Source organism: Lutjanus erythropterus, chromosome 21 (genome assembly GCF_056507025.1).
Source record: "Lutjanus erythropterus isolate fLutEry1 chromosome 21, fLutEry1.hap2, whole genome shotgun sequence".
Classification (NCBI taxonomy): Eukaryota; Metazoa; Chordata; class Actinopteri; order Lutjaniformes; family Lutjanidae; genus Lutjanus; species Lutjanus erythropterus.
Genome location: NC_139337.1, coordinates 31,931,244 through 31,948,997, shown reverse-complemented (window position 1 = coordinate 31,948,997; position 17,754 = coordinate 31,931,244). Strand labels below are relative to the sequence as shown.

At 44.3% G+C, this 17,754-nt stretch overlaps 1 protein-coding gene across 3 annotated transcripts in view; it reads right to left on the bottom strand.

Moving 5' to 3' along the window:
- The window catches only part of dnah5l (dynein, axonemal, heavy chain 5 like), a 46,175-nt gene that overhangs the window by 24,179 nt on the left and 4,242 nt on the right, over positions 1-17,754 (bottom strand). For all 3 annotated transcript variants that reach the window (XR_014772706.1, XM_084747293.1, XM_084747292.1), the window contains exons 6-51: positions 17,532-17,603; positions 17,308-17,409; positions 16,599-16,785; positions 15,851-16,016; positions 15,583-15,676; positions 15,251-15,349; positions 14,037-14,218; positions 13,654-13,773; positions 13,437-13,542; positions 12,998-13,093; positions 12,760-12,855; positions 12,464-12,637; positions 12,087-12,176; positions 11,842-11,997; positions 11,435-11,574; positions 10,836-10,987; positions 10,540-10,747; positions 10,279-10,366; positions 10,066-10,189; positions 9,573-9,739; positions 9,300-9,392; positions 9,111-9,214; positions 8,617-8,713; positions 8,442-8,522; positions 8,034-8,288; positions 7,651-7,800; positions 7,356-7,474; positions 7,148-7,284; positions 6,903-7,065; positions 6,362-6,473; positions 6,069-6,197; positions 5,536-5,735; positions 4,864-5,017; positions 4,672-4,782; positions 4,416-4,571; positions 4,155-4,283; positions 3,695-3,910; positions 3,459-3,605; positions 3,204-3,376; positions 3,010-3,080; positions 2,801-2,908; positions 1,875-2,062; positions 1,351-1,545; positions 1,033-1,167; positions 831-888; positions 435-566 (exon numbers count right to left, since the gene is read on the bottom strand). Coding sequence is in view for 2 of the 3 variants with exons in the window: in XM_084747293.1 (XP_084603419.1) it covers positions 435-566; positions 831-888; positions 1,033-1,167; positions 1,351-1,545; positions 1,875-2,062; positions 2,801-2,908; positions 3,010-3,080; positions 3,204-3,376; positions 3,459-3,605; positions 3,695-3,910; positions 4,155-4,283; positions 4,416-4,571; positions 4,672-4,782; positions 4,864-5,017; positions 5,536-5,735; positions 6,069-6,197; positions 6,362-6,473; positions 6,903-7,065; positions 7,148-7,284; positions 7,356-7,474; positions 7,651-7,800; positions 8,034-8,288; positions 8,442-8,522; positions 8,617-8,713; positions 9,111-9,214; positions 9,300-9,392; positions 9,573-9,739; positions 10,066-10,189; positions 10,279-10,366; positions 10,540-10,747; positions 10,836-10,987; positions 11,435-11,574; positions 11,842-11,997; positions 12,087-12,176; positions 12,464-12,637; positions 12,760-12,855; positions 12,998-13,093; positions 13,437-13,542; positions 13,654-13,773; positions 14,037-14,218; positions 15,251-15,349; positions 15,583-15,676; positions 15,851-16,016; positions 16,599-16,785; positions 17,308-17,409; positions 17,532-17,603 (6,232 nt within the window). In the remaining variant the exon portion in view is untranslated. The remainder of the gene's footprint in view (positions 1-434; positions 567-830; positions 889-1,032; positions 1,168-1,350; positions 1,546-1,874; positions 2,063-2,800; positions 2,909-3,009; positions 3,081-3,203; positions 3,377-3,458; positions 3,606-3,694; positions 3,911-4,154; positions 4,284-4,415; positions 4,572-4,671; positions 4,783-4,863; positions 5,018-5,535; positions 5,736-6,068; positions 6,198-6,361; positions 6,474-6,902; positions 7,066-7,147; positions 7,285-7,355; positions 7,475-7,650; positions 7,801-8,033; positions 8,289-8,441; positions 8,523-8,616; positions 8,714-9,110; positions 9,215-9,299; positions 9,393-9,572; positions 9,740-10,065; positions 10,190-10,278; positions 10,367-10,539; positions 10,748-10,835; positions 10,988-11,434; positions 11,575-11,841; positions 11,998-12,086; positions 12,177-12,463; positions 12,638-12,759; positions 12,856-12,997; positions 13,094-13,436; positions 13,543-13,653; positions 13,774-14,036; positions 14,219-15,250; positions 15,350-15,582; positions 15,677-15,850; positions 16,017-16,598; positions 16,786-17,307; positions 17,410-17,531; positions 17,604-17,754) is intronic.

The following is a 17,754-nucleotide window of genomic DNA, read 5'->3' as shown; positions in this document are numbered from 1 at the left end:
TTTATTCTTATTCTACTCTGGGTCTGAATAAATCAGTTTTAACTTAGAATCAGCATGAAGCCTGATTGATTTAAACCTCATTAGATCCAAGATAAAAGAATTTTCCTTTCAGATATTAGAGTTGTTTAAGATAACAATCCTGTAAACTTCATGTAAAGCCTCCAGCTGAGACACGATCTAAGTGTTGGATTATGTCCCTTATTCATACAGTTTGTGGGTAATTATCAATGTCATTGTGTGATTGGTCAAAATATGTTTCTGGACTCTGGTCCATGGTGAGTTGCCTCAGTTTTGTAATTGTTTGCTTGTTTGTTTGTGAATCGGATTGTACCTGCTGTTGGAAGCACAAGAATCTCTACTTTCTAACAGTATATGACGTGTATTTAAATAATGCTTGTATTGTTCTGTCATGTTCTGTCTGTAATGATGCGTACCGTGTCGGACTCTCTGTGTCTCGTAGAGCTGAACCAGTTTGAGGATCCAGGGGGGGTGAGGGATCAGACCAGCCTGCTGAGCCTGACTGGAGATGGACGACTCCAAGTCTGGATACCCGGCTTTATCCAGAACTACAGAGGAGGAGGATTTTAAAAATTGTCTTTACAATATAAAAAATGCATCATAAACCAAATAAAAAGGCTCAGACTGAAGTAGTTGGTTAAACTCTGCTGGTTGATGCTTTGGTCAGTCTGAGATATTTTCTTGCAAACTTTCACATCTTTGTCTCCACATCCAGAGCTGCTCTGTTCAGAAACTCTACACAGTTTGCAACAACAGAAGGATGTTCTGGGTTACATGTAATAACTGTTGTGTAGTGAGAAATAGAAACCTACCAATACCAGGGAACAGATCATTGATGAGACTCATGAACAGAGGCTCGTCCTCATCGACCTACAGACATACAGAGAGAATCCTTGTATGAAATGATTCAGTATAAAATATGAGTTCAGTTTTCATTTCCCAGCATGCTTCTGTGACCAGCTAACAACGTGCGTTTTGTCCCATGTCTCCATAGGATTACTAAAAAAACCACACCAGTTTGGAGAGGTTCATGTCTCTCAGGACCCTCATGACCACGGTCTTCTCTGGCTCTGATGGGTTGGATCTCTTCACGGCTCCCAGCGTCCTCAAAACTGACAAAATGTTCCTCAGACCAAAATCATAATGGACCTGGTGTAAAAAATATCATGGAGTCAAATGCATAAGAAATATTTTTTACAAACTGAAAACTCAAAGACAATGAAAAAAATATAGCAATGATAACTAAAATCTAAAACTCATAATGGACATGAGCAGGAGCAGAATGTTTTAAAAATCTAAATTTAAGAATTTATGACGTGGCAGTCTTCTGACCTGTTTGGAGAGCTGCTCCTCACACAGTTTGTACAGGGTGTAAAACTTCCTGCTGAGGACCTGGTTGTCACGGAAACCTGCACTGGCCAGTTTGACCCTCATGATGATGGCACGGTCCGGTACCATCATGGCTACTGTGCGAAACTGAATCTTCAGGTTTTCAGGCAGTTCCTGACGTCCGGCGTAACCCGGGTTCTGGAGGACAGAGAACGTACTGGTAAAGTCTGGGACTCTGTGGCTGGGTTGGAGGTGGATCTGATCTCCAAATCTGGTTCTGCAGTAGTTTAGTCCCATAAGTCTTTGACTGGCTCTAAAGTAGATCCCTTTCTCTACTCTGGATCTCAAATACTTCAGTCACAGAACTCTCAAGACTGGTTCTCTGACAGTTCAGTTCAAGACCTCTCTGACAGGTACTGAAGTAGATCAGTTCTTGAAGTCAGCTTTTGAATGAAAGTAATAAAAAACTAATCTTGCCAGCCAAAGCCCTTCATGCAAGGTGCTTCATAAGGTCAGTGCTCAGTTACCATGGTGAGGAAGATGCCAAACTCAGGGTCCATGTCAACCACATCTCCATCAGTGAAGACAAATTGTTTCTTCTTGTTCTTCTTACACTGCAGGACGATGTAGATCTGCTGTGCAGCGACTGACAGGACTGGCAGCTCGATGCGGTTGAACTCATCAAAGCAGCCCCAGGCTCCGGACTGGGCCAGACCTGCAGAGTCACACAACAATAAACAGATGTGTGTTTGGCCACCGCTTCTAGTTTGTATCTGTTGACTGTAAGTTTGTAGATCTTCATGTATTTGACCAGCAGTCAGTTTTTACTCAACCTGAGTCTTTGTTTGTGCTTTGACCTTGAGACCAATAGGTGATTCTGGTCTTGGTGAAAGTGCTTCATACAATGACTAAGGTGCCATCTGGTCTGTATTGAATGTTTATGCTTGGATCTCACAGGTCCTTCACAGGACTGGATAAGCCACTGGTCATACCAGACAATCGGTGAACCCCTCACCCACAAATTGTCTGTGGATTTCTAAATTTAAGGTATTTGCTTGAACAGTGGTGAGTACAGTCACCAACAAACCTATCCTCTTTATATTTTTTTCATGGACCAGAAGCAATGTTCTCCTCCCATTCCCCCCAGATGTAAACATAAAATGTCATCACCCAAACATGAGAGGACATGCTAAAGACTTTGGATTGGTTCTGCAGTACAGATTTTTTTTTAACTCTCTTATTGTTTCCATCCAGTCTCTCTATTCTTCACTGAGCGGACTGAAGACGAGACTGACTAGAATGTCACAGGTCTTTTTTGGGTTGGTCACAACCTTCTTGACCAATAAAAACCTCATTGGTAGTTCTTCTACAAATACAACTGTCTGAGGTGAGTCCATCAGTAATTAAATACAGAAGCAGGAAGTTTCCAGTAACTACATACACACTCACAAACCTTTGTAGATGCGCCCAAGTCCTCTGTAGTCCATCTGGTCCGAACAGTTGAAAACCACCACATATTTTCCCAGACAGCGACCCATGTCTTTAGTGGTCTCTGTTTTACCTGGAAACACACAAACATACATACACACAGCTAATGAGCAACATGTACTAAAGTCAATATAAGAATATTTCAGGTGTCTCCACAGACATGTTCTGAGTTACCTGTTCCTGCAGGACCTGCAGGAGCTCCACCCATACTCATCCCCAGAGCCTGGGACAGAGTTATGTAACACCTGGACAGATGTTCAAAAGAGTATTAACAGATTCAGCTCTGACTGGACAATGAAGGCATCATGTTAATGATGGTACACCCCAGCTGTCAGTTGTTTTGGTGCATGTGTCAGGTGTCTGTGTACCTGTCTGTCAGTGGGGTGATGACCAGTCTATCTGTACAGCCCAGGTATTCATTGCAGTAGCTGAACTCCACATCTGTGATTTGGATGACACATCTGTCTGTCTCCTCCAGGAAGTAAAACCTGGACTGTTTTTGCCACTCAAAGTCTGAGGCGGATCGCACGTTCAGTCTCACCTGATGGAGATAATAAAACATAAGAGAAAATACTACGTTGATCAACATTAAAACATACTTTTGTCTGTCCCTGTCCACCCACCAGCTCGTCAAAGATGTCTCTCTGGTGGACGTGGATGGTGATGAGTGTCTCATACTTGGTCCTCTCGTTTTTGCTCAGCTCCCTGGTCGTCATGTCAATCAGCTCATTGAGGAGGTCAAGGAACTTCTGATTTGTTGACTGCATGATCTGTCAGACAGGGGACAGTGAGGCCAGAGGATCTGCACAATAATAAAAGACATGTTACCCCTCTGTTCTTATTTTCAAAATGAAAGAACCTTCTTGTCAGACTTGCTGAGGACGAGAGCTTCTTCTGCATCTCTGGTCCAGATCATCTGGATTCCCAGCAGGCCAACCTGAGCTGGAAATGCAGACTGGAACTCCAGTAGTTTCATACCCGGATCACTGATGGCCAGGTAAGCCTGACGAATGATAGCATGGAGGGTCTGCCTCACCCCTGCAAGCAACTGTCCTAACCACATCTCAACATTCCCCTGGAAGAGACAAGTCTTACAGTTAAAGCCACAGCATTCTTGAGAGGTCTAATACTGTTATTTTGCATGCAAGCCTGCCATATTTTCTATATGAATCAGAAATAAAATGCATAGGTATCACAAAATGCTGTCCTTCATAAAATTTTAGAAATAAAACAAAAAACATATTAATGCTAAGCTGTTCGCTGACTTGCTGCAAGTTAGAAATTGTTGTGAGGATAGTGATGCTAGTTTTTGTGTTTACCTGTGCCAGGACAGGTTGACTCAGGTCCACAGTTTCTCCCTCTTGAGACTGAAAACTGATGATCTGGTCGTAGACTTTCTCATTGAATACAACTTTGTTAACGTTGTCAAACAGACTGAGGAGATGAGCCTGAGAGACAAAGACAATATGGACAAACAACAATGAAACAAAGAAAATCAACAGTAATACAGGAAAAAGGTTAAAAGAATGAAAATCAGACTGATAATGAATTGGGAAAGCAGGTAAAATAAAAGCTGAGACCTGTATAGTGTGGGAGTCTGAGGCTTGGCCCAGAATCTCTAGCAGGGCGGGGTCAGACACAAAGAAAAACCGAGGAAAGACCAAACGCTTCTTCTCCAGGTAACCGGACAGAGACTTCTGACAGAGCTCCAACTGCTCCAGCAGGTGAGGGAGCAACTGGAGGAGAAAAGAGGACAAGAGAAGGAAGAATGACTCCTGACACACTGTCTTCCAGATACAGAAACTTTTGTGTTGCTCTGAGGCTCATGAGCAGCACCTGGCTGAGTGTCTCATCTCCCACGCAGCACTGCACCACGTTGGGAAGCTCATGAGCTCGCTGCATGATCCTCTGCCACGACTTGTCAATGTTCTGGAAGCGTTTGGCCTCCTGGACGAGTGAAAGACAAACCTTGAGTCTGATGTTAGAGAAAATGTTACAACTACACATGGAACATGATGATCATATGACCTGAGGCAGCTGCTTGGCGATGTCCCCGCCCACAAACACCGCCTCCAGGTAGATCCAGAGGTTCTGAACAGACAACCACTTCTCGATGATCTCAGAGGTGTTGGAGAGTTTCTGGACCCACAGCTGGATTGACGGCTTGAAGGGAGCGTTGTATCTGCAGGAGGACAGACCACAGACCACCTCTTCATCCATCCAGTCACCTGTTCACTGACCTTCCAACACGGTCCTTTCTTCATGTCTTTTTTACAATGCATGCTTATTTTCATTTTTTGCTTTTACATCTGTTTCCTAACCCCCAAGTCTTTGTTTATTGTATTTCAAGTCTCTCTTTCCTTGCAAATCTCTTTCTTGCCTTTCATGCCTTTCGAGTCTATGTCTTGCCTTTCTTTCCTCTCAAGTTGTTCTCTCTTTCTTGTGTTGGACGTCTTTTTTTTTACCTTTGATGTCTGTCTTTCTTGCTGACATCAATGTTTTTTTGCCTTTCTCGTTTGTCTTCTTGCCTTCAAGTCTTCTTTCCTTCCTTCCTTCCTTCCTTCAACTTTCATCTCTCTTCCTGTTGCTCATTTGTTACCTGAACTCCACAGGCTTTCCTTTTTTATATCTATGTCACTATCAGTTTTATTTTACTACATCCAAACCTCTTTCTTTCTTGCCCAGGGCTCGTCTCCCCACCTGTTGCTCAGCAGTGACGTCAGAACCATCAGACTGTCCTCCATCATGGAGATTTTCTCGGCCGTGTCGGCTCCTTTCAGCAGCAGTTCTCCTCTGGTCCTGAAGGTGGCGAAGCTGAGCATCTGGCTGTTCCACTCCGCCACCACATCCTTCAGCTTGGCCTCGATGTCCCGCTCCTTCACCGCGCTGATACAAACATCCTGATACACAGAAAACAGCGGCAGTCTGCTTACAGCTAACTTCTTCACAGAGAGAGGCAGTGACGATGAAAACTTCAGAGTTATTCAAACTTTTGGAGCTCAAACTTGTGGTATAACCAGCCAACCATTTCAGATTTCTAAGTAATCTTACAAAACTAAGAACTACACGACTTTTCAGAATTGTTTAACACTTTCTGGATTTTGTTTAAGGTTTTGAAGGTAACAGAAATAAGAGAACAGATTGTGACACTGTTTGCTTTACAGTCCTGAGCAACAACGTCAGCATCTGCATGCAAACACCTTTATTGTCTTCAGCATCAAAATAATCAATACCTCAATGTCTTCTTTGTTTTTCAGCAGCGGAGCCTCCATGATGTTTCTGAGGGAGAAACTCTCCGATTCCACCTGGAAGCTGTGACCAGTCAACTCACTGAGACGAGTCCAGTGTCGAGGCAGCATGGCCTGAGAGATACAGGAACTCCATTAAAAAGGAGTGACTATTACTGCCTTATAGAGGATATTAGTAGAAAATAAAATCTGTAACATGGATCTAATGACCTGGAAGAAAATTCTTTCACCAAAATGTAATAAAGCCTTAAAACACAAATTTAAACCATTAGAAAAACCTTGTTGGCCATCATGTAGAGGAGGGGGCAGGTCTCAGTGAAGTCATCGATGGTTTTCTTCAGGTCACTGAAGGCCTGCCACTCCTTCAACGCCTTCGGAAGCTTCCGAATCCTGAAAACTCAGACAGAGACCCAGTGAGAGACGCAGCAATAAAATTACACTCCTCTTCATGAAGCCTTGATTTAAAAAAATGGACAGATTCACTTTTAAATTATACTATTACACAGATCTCAATTTTTCTATTTTTCCATCACTGGAACTGGTGAGCAAAACTTAAAATTTGAGCTACAAAATACTGTACGTAATAATATTAGTCTTAATGTAAATGTTAATTAATCTTAAAGGAGCAAAATGAGTCCTGCAGTCCAAATAGTGAGATGGAGGCACAGACGACACTTGTTGTTTTCCTCCCAGAGTGGAGAAGGTTCTGCGGGCTGCAGGATGTGTGCAACATAGTTTGACAATATTGCTCAATTTAACCGTTACAACCATCTACATCTTTTAAAGGATTATTAATATATATATATTAACATCAGAGACCTGTTCTGGAAGTCCTGCAGCTCAGTGTTGATCTTCTCGATGTTGAGGTCGGCCCACAGGATGTCGTAGTATCCTGCGACGCTGTCGATGACGGAGTTGTACAAAGTGTAGAGTTTGGACAGCAGAGAGAGCTCCCTCTTGATCCTCTGCAGGTCTGGATACTCTGCAGGGAGGAGACGGCTGATGAGAGGAGGACAGGAGGAGGACAGACGAGATGTAACATGAAGTCACTCAGTCAGTCGTACCCTTAACAGGAAGTCCAAACAGCTCCTCTCCTCCAGAGTAGGTGGTGTATTTCCTCCACAGCTGATCAAACTCTGCCTGAAAACTCTGCAGACGCTCGCTGGCTTCAGCTGGAGCCACGCCCTCCACCCCCGGACCCCTGAAAAACCAGCACAGGTTGGACTTTCTGTCACATATAAAACAGCATCAGAGATGTTTGTCCTGCTGTACCTGTGGTTGTACTCTTCACAGAAACTGTTGACGTCACTCTGGAAGTTCTTCACTGCAGACAGCAGGTCGGCCTTCATGCTCGGTTGGATCTTCACAAGAGTGTTCTGGTTCTGCACCACCTGAGACCACAAAGACACTCAGAACTATAATTCATCTGTACTCTTGATTTGGATCTTCACTCGCTTCCACAAAGTGACTGCTAGTCGTCCTGAGGTCCTCACAAAAACAATAACAATAGAAACGAACAGTGTGGAGGACTAAAACCCGAACGCCTCCCTCCCTCCATCTGTCTCACCAGGACATTGAGGTTTTTCCAGGCGTATGTCAGGCCGTCCACGCGCTCGGCATTCCCATCATTGAAGAGCAGCTCGTGTTTGTTGAGCAGAGCGAAGGATTCCTCCACCGGGCCGATGGTGGCGTCGATACGAATCTCCTCCTCCCGAACCTCAAAGAGTGAAATGATGAATGAATTATAAGCTGAGAGGTGATGAATGATGACAAACCAACAGAAGTAAAGGACTGAATGAGCAGCTAAGACAGTAACATTTACAGCAGTAGTACTCTTGGTAGTACTTAGTACATTGCAGAACTATAGAAGTATTTTATAAATAATTTTTTGATAAGTAATTAAATGCTTGTGCTGTCTGATGGAGAACAGCCAATCAGACACTTGCTGACCTCTTTGAGCGCTGCCATGGCTCCTCGGACGTCCTCCAGGTCTGTGATTGGACGCTGCAGTCGCTTCGTCAGACCGTCCACGAATGAGAAGATGTCGTCCATGTCGGCAGACACCCGGCGGTTGAGAGCTGCGCCGAAGGCTCGTTTCCAGAGGCGACACTCCTGAGTGAGCGACAGCTTCAGCTGGTCTGTGTCGAAGACGATTGGACCCACCGAACGAAACGCTGGGAGCTCCGAGATCTGCTCCTCCAGCTTCTGCACGGACAGAAAGGCATCATGGGAGAGGAGAATGACCTCACATTATTTAAAGGAGATTTTGATTCATTTATTCTGTCCATTTTCTGAATTCATCATTTTATTCCACGTCATGGTGTTTGCTGATAAAGTTCAGAGTTTGTGTGGACTCACAGAGTAGAAGGAGATCTGAGAGCTGAACTCCGTCAGCGAGGGCTCGGACCGCACAAAGGTCTGGACCTGCTCCTCTGGGTCCTAAACACACCTTACTGTTAGTCCAGGTCAACAACAACAGCTACACACACACACACACACACACACACACACACACACACACACACACACTGACCTGGACCCACAGGGTCGAGAAGTGAGTGAGTTCATTCAGAGTCTCAGCAGCCTGAGCTCTCAGAGACGACATGATGGAGCTGAGCTGGATCACCAACCTGCTCCAAACAACAACAACAACAGCATCATGGGAAATGAAGGCTGGTCAAGCAACATTTCTATCAATATTAGAAACATCTGTCAGTATACTGTAGTCCAGTAAAACTCTTGGGCTGCTTTAGAGAGTGCATGTGATCCTTTTTTAGTTTTAAAAAGGCTTTTATATTTTCTTTACTTTCTTGCTTTGGTTGAGAGTAGAAAGTTTAATTTGCTTGAAATCCAGGACTAATTTCATCTGGCCTTCATGTACATATTTGTACATGTATTGATACAGTATTTCTACTAAATGATACAGCTTGACTCTACATGCTGTGGATATTTCTACTTCATTTTCCCACCACAGATAGTACTCCCTCGTAAACTCATATTATTGTCCATTTGGGTTGTTGGACTGACTTGGTGATGTCTTTGTGTTCGGCCAGCTGTCTGTCCAGAGGCCTCAGCACCGGCGGCTTCACCGGGATGTCGTCTCCCGCATCCCGAACCGCCGCCTGCTCCACCTGGCAGAGAGAAGAATGCTGGAACGTGATTGGCTGTCTGGTAACAGGTGTTAAACATGATGAATGAGAAGACTGAGGAGCGTACCTGCTGCTGTTTGTACTGCAGATGAGAGTAGGTCCACAGAGGAATGTCTTTAGTCACAGACAACACAACGCTCACCAACCTGTTGACTGTACTCTGAAACACACACACACACAGGACGAACACACACACATTCAGTTAACACTGCACACCTTCACTTTACTAAATGTCTAGTGGATTATCATGGCAGAGGTGCGACCAAGTCTTTGTATCAAGTCTTTCGAGTGTCTTTTGTTGAGATTCAGGATTTTTATTGGTCAACTGTAGACGAGGTACCTGAATGTCGTCCAGACTGGGTCTGAGGACGATGTTGGGGATGGCGAGCTGGATGGAGGCTCTGAGGAGAGGAGGAGGAGCTGACTGGCTGCTGCCAGAGGAGGAGGACAGCTGGTATTTGGAGACATGGAGTCGTCTCCTCAGGGCGTCCAGAGAGGATTTGGTGGCTGTGAAAAAAAAGGACAAATGAAGAGAAAAAAAATTGCCTTGTAAAAGGAAAACTGCACAGAGAAACAGAGATACAAGCAGCAAGTTGATGGAACGATTCACTGAATGAAAAGGTTATTAAATAATCCTTAAAAATATTACAAAAATGGTATGGTCCTTTAAATTTCTCTGAAAATTTTCAATAAGTACAAAGAAAAAATTATACTAGAAAAAAAGAATGAATATCCCACTTTAATTTCTGCTCTTGGAATAAAGAATGAGAAGAGAGGAGAGAAGGAAGACAAGAAGAGGAAGGAAAGGAGACATGGTAGGAAAGACGGCTGACCTTTGACCAGAGCCTCAGTGTTGCGATGACAGAGCTGACCAATCAGGTTGTAGAAACGACACGGAAGACAAGACTGACAGCGAGTCTTCTGTTTGGAGTCTGGATGGAGACACTGGAAAGATCCCTGAGGAGGAGAAGGAAACAAGGAAAGGAGATGAGGAAACGAGGGGAGGGAAATTAATGATTGATTATTTGTTTCTGTGAGTGTGTTACCTCCAGATTAACAGTGTCCGCCGTCTTCATCTTCTTCTTCAGCTCCTCAATCAGCTCAAACACATATTTCTCCACCTGCTGACTCTGCCTGGACACACAGACTCAAATTCATTACATTTGTTTAAACGAGCTGCCATGTTTGATAGAATAATCTGGAAATTTTATGAAAACACGCTGTAATGATAATCTTGACAGGTGCATCTTAAATCAATCATTCAGTGTTTTAAAGCAGTGAGTGTGAGTGTTGGTCACCAGGGTTACCAGTTCAGAGTGGCAGCAGCAGCCTGGACCGAGCTGTCCGTCTGCAGCAGGAGGTCCTGAGGTGGGACAGGTGAGTCTTCAGGCAGGACCAGCAGAGAGCAGGACGACACGGCCTGAAGCAGCCGACCGATGCGACACTCCAACAGGTCCGTGGCAACTTTGGACACCTGGTCCAGATCCCTCAGGGCCTGATAGACGCTCTGTATGACTGAACAGGACAGAGGGAGGTTATTATTAGTACTGATGGTAAAACTGGTCAGCAGGTGTCATCTGCATCCATCTGTGTTCCTGCGTACATGTGTCCGTGTTGAGAGCAGTCCAGGACAGCGTGGTGAGTCCAGGAGAGAGCGCCGCCTCCACCTGGCTGATGAAGGGCTCCATCAGAGGGAGGAGGAGGGGAGGGATCCTGGCGACCACTGAGCTGTAGTCCTGGAGCAGCTCCAGCAGACTGGACCAGCAGAGTAAAGAGTTTAACACAGAGGAGGGAACACTTGACTTGATGGGACTGACTTAAAAAAGTAAAAAGTAAAATCAAGTTAAGTGATCTTGTGACTTTAAAGATTGTTTATTTCTGTGCATTTGATGCAAGAGATCTTATTAATTCCATTATTAATTCTTTTTTTTAAAGTACAGAGGATATAAAGGAAACATTGTTAGTAATGTCTTAAGTCTTAAGACAATTCAATTGAACTTAACAAAAATAATGTTAGATTTCAGAAAATTGATACAAAGCAACTGCAGTAAAAATAGTTAATTAAATCAGTTCAGGAAAAAATTCACAAACATGCAAACAAAACAAAAATGAATGAACCAAAACAAGAACTGAAATTAAACAACCTGTCAGCATGTTTCAGTCATATTCCACTGCTGTCGAAGAGACGACAGGTGTTCTCACCTCTGGTACTGAGCTTTGACCTGTGCTTCTCTGGAGCTCATCTTCACGATCACCTTTGGCACCGTCACACCCAGTTTGGTCATCCACCGGGCTTCCTGCAGCACCTGCAGCACCACGGGGTCCAGGTTCACAAAAACGTCCTGTGGAGACAGACCAGCAGTTCTTCACTCACCGCTCACCTGTCCCGTCAGGTGACATAATATCCAGCCTCATTCAACAGATGTGGAGACATGACACAGGCAGGCAGCGGCAGGTTTATACCCACTGTGAGTCAGACTAGTGGAACAGAAGCTCGACAGGAAGTGACATCAGAACTGTGTCTATAGCATAAAGTACAGACTGGATTTATTTTAACACCAGTTATTTTAAGGTTTGGTCACTAGTCTATTGATTTATTGTTACAGCACCTTGCAGTTCTCATGTCGGACCAGCAGGGCGGCGTTCAGGCAGTGCGGCGCGCTCTCTGCAGCCCGACTCCATTCTTGCAGGTGCAGCAACTCGTACTGCAGCAACACCACGGCCATCTTGTTGTAGCTCCGGATCACTTTAGTCATCTCTGGTCCCTGGCAGACAGACAGGTCAGGTCAGGTCAGACAGAGGTCATATTGATCAGTGATACTGATGATTGATAATGTAAAATCAGAGGTTGTACTTTGAGGACTTCAAGCTTCTTCTTCAGGATCAACATGGGAACTTCAATCTTCCTGAAAAGCTGACGACACCACAGGACCCTACCTGCCACCTGAGAGGGAGACGAGGTCAGACAGACAGGTTATCTCTGGTCAATCAATTCATCAATTAGTGGATTAACAGCAGATCAATCAGTAACTACTGACAGCTGAACAAAAACATTTGCTGGTTCAAGCTTCTTAAATGTGAGAATTTGATGCTCCTCTTTGTAATAATTTTGCTGTCTTTGGATTTTTGGACTGTTTAGATAAATCAAGACGTCCTCTTGGGTTGTGGGAAATTATACTGATATTTTTTACTATTATTGTCATTTTACAGAATATAAATATATATTTGTACTGGGGGCAGGTTGCGTCCGATGGGAGGTCTGTCTCTCTGTCTCTGGTAGGTCTTCCTCAGCAGCTCCAGCTCTCGGCTGTAGCGCTGCAGCAGCAGCAGGTAGTGTTGCTTCAGGTCCAGACGAGCCGTCGGACCGGACTCGAACACCGCCAGCAGCTCCAGCATTCGCTCCGTCTGAAACACAAACACTCACCTGTGATGCCTGCAGCTCCTTCCAAAGAAGTTGGGACACAATTTGCACAGCATCACAGCGATTCTGGAACTGAAGTTTGTAGTTCAGATTGTGTTGAACTCACAGTGAGAGGCTTTTGAAACCAAAAGTCCAGCAGAGACTGAAGAGACTGGAACAAAGCCTGGACCTGGAGCAGGAAGTCTGCATAGTCACTGTCAAACTGACAAACACACACACACACACACACACAACAGTGAAGAGGTTTTATTTTCATTGCTTGTGTTTCTTTCATTTTTATGCTCCGTGTATTGTAACTAATTATTCTATTTATATACAGTATTTCTACACAGTGTACATGTTACCTCCAGCTTGCGGTGGTCCAGGACGTCGTAGGTCTTGGACTTGGTTGTGGAGACGATGGTCTGGTAGCGAACATAAATCTTCTCGATGCCTTCCACCTACAACACATCTCTTCAGGTTCAGCATCATCGTGTTTGCTGTGTGCTCAACAAACTTCAGATTTCTCCAGTTAGTGAAGGTTTTGTTGCTGCATCAACAAACCATCAGTTTACATCTAAATAAACACAAACTGATGAAAGCAGCAAAGCAAAGTTTTTACCTGCCAAACTTTGCAGCTAAAACCAAAATGTTTGAGCTTCGTAACTGCTGTTATAAGCTGATGATACTGGCATTTATTTAGACAATAGTGATATGGTTAAAAATTAAAAGCATAGTTCAGATTAAGAAGATTATTTGAAAACCTGAGCTATGTGCCTTCAATAATCTTAAAAACCAGCCCACCTTCATGTGTTGCAGAGCAGCCAGACTCTCCAGCGTGGACGCCATGTCGGCGATCTTCTCCAGACGCCTGCAGAAAGCATCAAACTTCCCAAAGATGTAGTTCTCACTGAAAAGAAAAGAAACGGAGAAAGAAAAAGGGAATTATGGGTAAAACTCAGCAGTTATTCTGTGAGCGACCGTTGGAAAATGAAAGTTGAACCTGCTGTTTGGAGTTTACCTGAAGTCAAACTGTCTGTTTTCTGGGTTTTCTCTCAGTTTGTCTTTGACGGCCTGGAAGCTCCTCTGATACTCCACATTCAGGTTGCAGCAGTCGGAGATACGCTGCAGCAGCACCGGTCTGATACACACACACACACACACACACACACACACACACACACACACACACACACACACACACACACCAATCACCACGGATGTTATTTGGGAGCGCACAAATAACATGATGGAGAGCGATCATTTTTCTGTTGCTCATTATTAGTCGGGTTTGAAACATCCACCTACTTCTGGTCTTCTATCTGAATACAGATACAGATGTTTTCAGATAAAGAGACAGATGATGACGTCTCTGTGCGTCTCTTATGATCATGTCTAGTGTACCTGCTGTGGTTCCAGATGCGGGCCGCGCCCTGCGACAGGTAGCTCCTGCAGGTGGTGATCATCTGGTTGGTGACCTTGAGCAGCAGAGACGTCATCCTCTCTGAGGTGTTGTAGTACTGAGAGACGGTGTGGATCATCCTGATACTGGTCATCAGGCCGGGGATGTGCTCCAACATACTGGTCTGTCAGGAGGGAAGGTGAGAGATTCACAACTACAGCCTCCACAAATTTAACACCAGTCCTTAACCCGAGGCTTCACAGTGGACCTGAACCATGTGACCTGGACTTCAGTCTGACTCAAGTCACAAAATACTTGACTTAAGCATCAACTTGACAAAATAAGACTTATAACTGAACTTTATGTTTGGTGCCCTAAACGTAAACCAAACTGTAGCGGTTTCACAACCTTAACCACATGTTAAGTTCATGGCTGTGTCACGGCCACCGTAGCTGATCGCAGCCATTATAGACAACACTTGTGATTCCACTGCTGAGTCTATTTTTGATTGATGCTGCGTCAAGCTGCACAGAGCAGATCAGGCTGGCAGGAAGTCAGACACAGAAACAGCAAAAAGAATCATTTCATTCCAAAATAAAAGACCCTGTGCAAACTCACTATCATATGAACAGACAAGAAAGAAACTACTTAGATAAGTAGTTTACTCATCCTAGGTGGAAGTACAAAAATCAAGAGGTCCAGATCAACAAAAGCTGAGCAAGTCAGCATAAGTCGGTGGGCAACAGGTTCTGCTGGTGGGGCACGAAGCCTGGCGAAGGAAGGATTAGAGGTGTGATGCGCTGAGTGAAATCAGGAGTTAAAGGTCCATTTCGCCATGGATGTTAAATGATGCATCCATTACAGGTCTGCTCAGAGATAAACGTTACCCCAAAGAACAAGAAGAGTTAAACGTTTTAAACGTGCTGCAGGACGTTGTAACAGTGAATCTATTGACAAAGAGACAAAACTGGAGGCTGCACTGCTGCACTGCCCCCACAAATACCAGTGGTACTGATCCATTTCATCTGTAAGCTTTCAGAAAACGTGAAGACACACAGATATGAACAGAAGGCTCCATCCACATTTGTAATGAGCCTAAAAAATACCTCAGGGGCATCAGAATGAGACAGACGTCTGTATTTGACACCCTGGGATGAGAACGGGTTGGTCAGTCTGTGGACGGGTGAATATAAAGACATAAAAAGTTTCTGTTTACCGGAGTGCATGTTCCCAGCGGTCCAAAGAACTTGTCCAGAGTGTAGAGATACTTCACATTATCCTTTGCCTCATTTGCCACAACAGTGATGTCCCCATCCTGACAAGACAGAACTTCATTAATCCTCAAGGAAATTCTTGAGCCAGATAATCAAATATAAAGTCTAAAGCTAAAATAGAAAAAGTAGTACTGACAGTTACATTGAAAAGTGATATTGGCAGAGATATCGAGAAGTAATAAAAAGTCAATCAATCAATCAATCAATCAATCAGTCAGGATATTAGCAGCAGAAACTCTGACTGCTGTGAACTAAAGTAAAAGTTGTTTCAGACCAGCTCCCTCCAGGTTCGCAGAGTTCGGGACTTGGTGACCTGCAGAACTCCCAGAGTCCTTTTCACCTGAGGACGCTTCACCTCCTCCATCAGACTGACACACACACACACGCACACGCACACACACACACACACACACACACACACACACACAGAATTACATGGGACAGTTTGAGACGAGACATAAAGAGAAATGTTTTTACTGAAGTGATTCTCAGATATTGTAAAGACATAAACAACAAAGCATTCATGACGTGTGTCTGTCCACCTGTTGAAGGTGACCATGCGTCTCTTCCAGTGCTCCAGCTCAGCTGACGGTCCCACGTCATCGGCCTCCTTCCTCAACTGCTCGCTCTCCGTCAGCACCTGCTTGATCTGATTGGTCCACACTGAGACCACGCCCTCCAGACGCTCCACCAGTTCGCTGTTGTTGGCTGAAATTTTTGAGTGAGAATTTTTTTTTGTTGAAAAGACACTAAAAAAACTACTATAGTCACGATGAGACGCTCAGAATCGGTTCAAAAATGCACATAATAGTTAACTGTCACTTTGACCCGCACTAAAAAAACCTCAGCTGCCAGAGTGAGAGTCCTGTGCACAACTGACTAAACCTCTGAATTCTGTCGTTTACCCAGAGGTCTTTGTTGCTCATTATAAGACGGTGCTTGTACCTTCAGAATATTTGAAGTATGTCGAAGGACAGCAGCAAGAGGTGCAATTTCTTTATTTTACATTACGAACTTCTCTTATTCTGCCACCAAGCAGTCCAGTCCAGTCCAGCTCAGTCGAGTCCAGTCCAGTTCAGTTTGAATGGTTATTTTTGTGCTTCTAATGGCAAAAGTTTTGGCTGGAGCAAAAACAACCAATCACTCTCTCTGTTATGATTTTGCTTTACAGCTCTGATGAGGTTCCAAGTGATCTGACACAGAAATATATGTGGAGTTTAGATTTCCAGCAAAGCAGAAGCTGTAATAAAGCAGACAGTGGCCGGGTCAGCTGTAGGTTGACCTCCATACCTGCGGCTGTGTAGTCTGCAGGGCAGCTCAGCTGGCCGATGGCATCAGGAAGGTCCACCTGCTGCAGCTGGAACTTCCTCTCCATGCTGACTCTGGCTGAGCTCAGATTACTGACAAACTGGTCCACCGAAGACAGAAAGGACTGGACATCCGGACCGGACACACCCTCCTGCACAGAGCCCCACGTCTGGATGCAGAACAGAGGGTCAACAGTAAAAATACAGGCTGAAAGGTCCAAAATGGAATCAGACTAAACTCCACCTTCACGCAGTAGGAAGCGTGAATCTACAGGTGGATGCCTTTAATGTTTACATCCTACACATGTCCTTCTGAGCACGGTTGACAGATTTTAAAAAGAAAATATTTCCCTACATGAAACTGCTCACAACAAGGTCAGTGGATTATCTTGAGCAGCTGGGTCATGATGTCTGGAAAGAAACATCACTATTGAGTTTTCCAAATGTATTTTTTGGTACTTTAGCACCACAGGTGGAGTGACATCTACTCCCATTATACTGGAGATAAGCCAGACATCTCTCCAGCTGACATCTCCAAAACTCTGCAACTCACACCAAAACTATGCAGATGGATAAATGGCACAGAGGTAAGAGAAAAAATGTGTAGTTTTGAATTATTTGCTACTGACAAACCAACTAAAGAGATGAATAAAAATCTTTTCACGTTTACAGAACACAGAGTTGGTTTGTACCTGCTGTGACCGGAGGGCCGGTAACATGATGCGAGCCAGCAGAGTCTCCAGACTGTTCAACATGCTGCCGTCAGTACAGTCCAACACGCCAAAGTTCACCTCCTGCAAACACGGCAGGAACAACACGTGACAGATGTTCTACAGGTAGATCGTAGCTATTGAGTGAACAAATGTTGTCCAGCCTTCTTTTGTCTGAATGTTGAGGACCAAGTCAAGTTACAGACCTGCTGTACGTTAGCCGTGGTTATCGCCTTGTCAGTGGTTCTCAGGAAGAACAGACACTTTCCTAGTAAAGGCTGGAAAAGAACAGAAAGAGACTGAGTTTAATTTTAATCACATGCACTTTGATGATGTACTGTGATCAGAGAGCCGTTCGCTTTTATAGGGGCAACATGTGAAATATGGCCACTTGTCAAGTAATGTTACTGTTAGCTCAGTTAGCTGTGC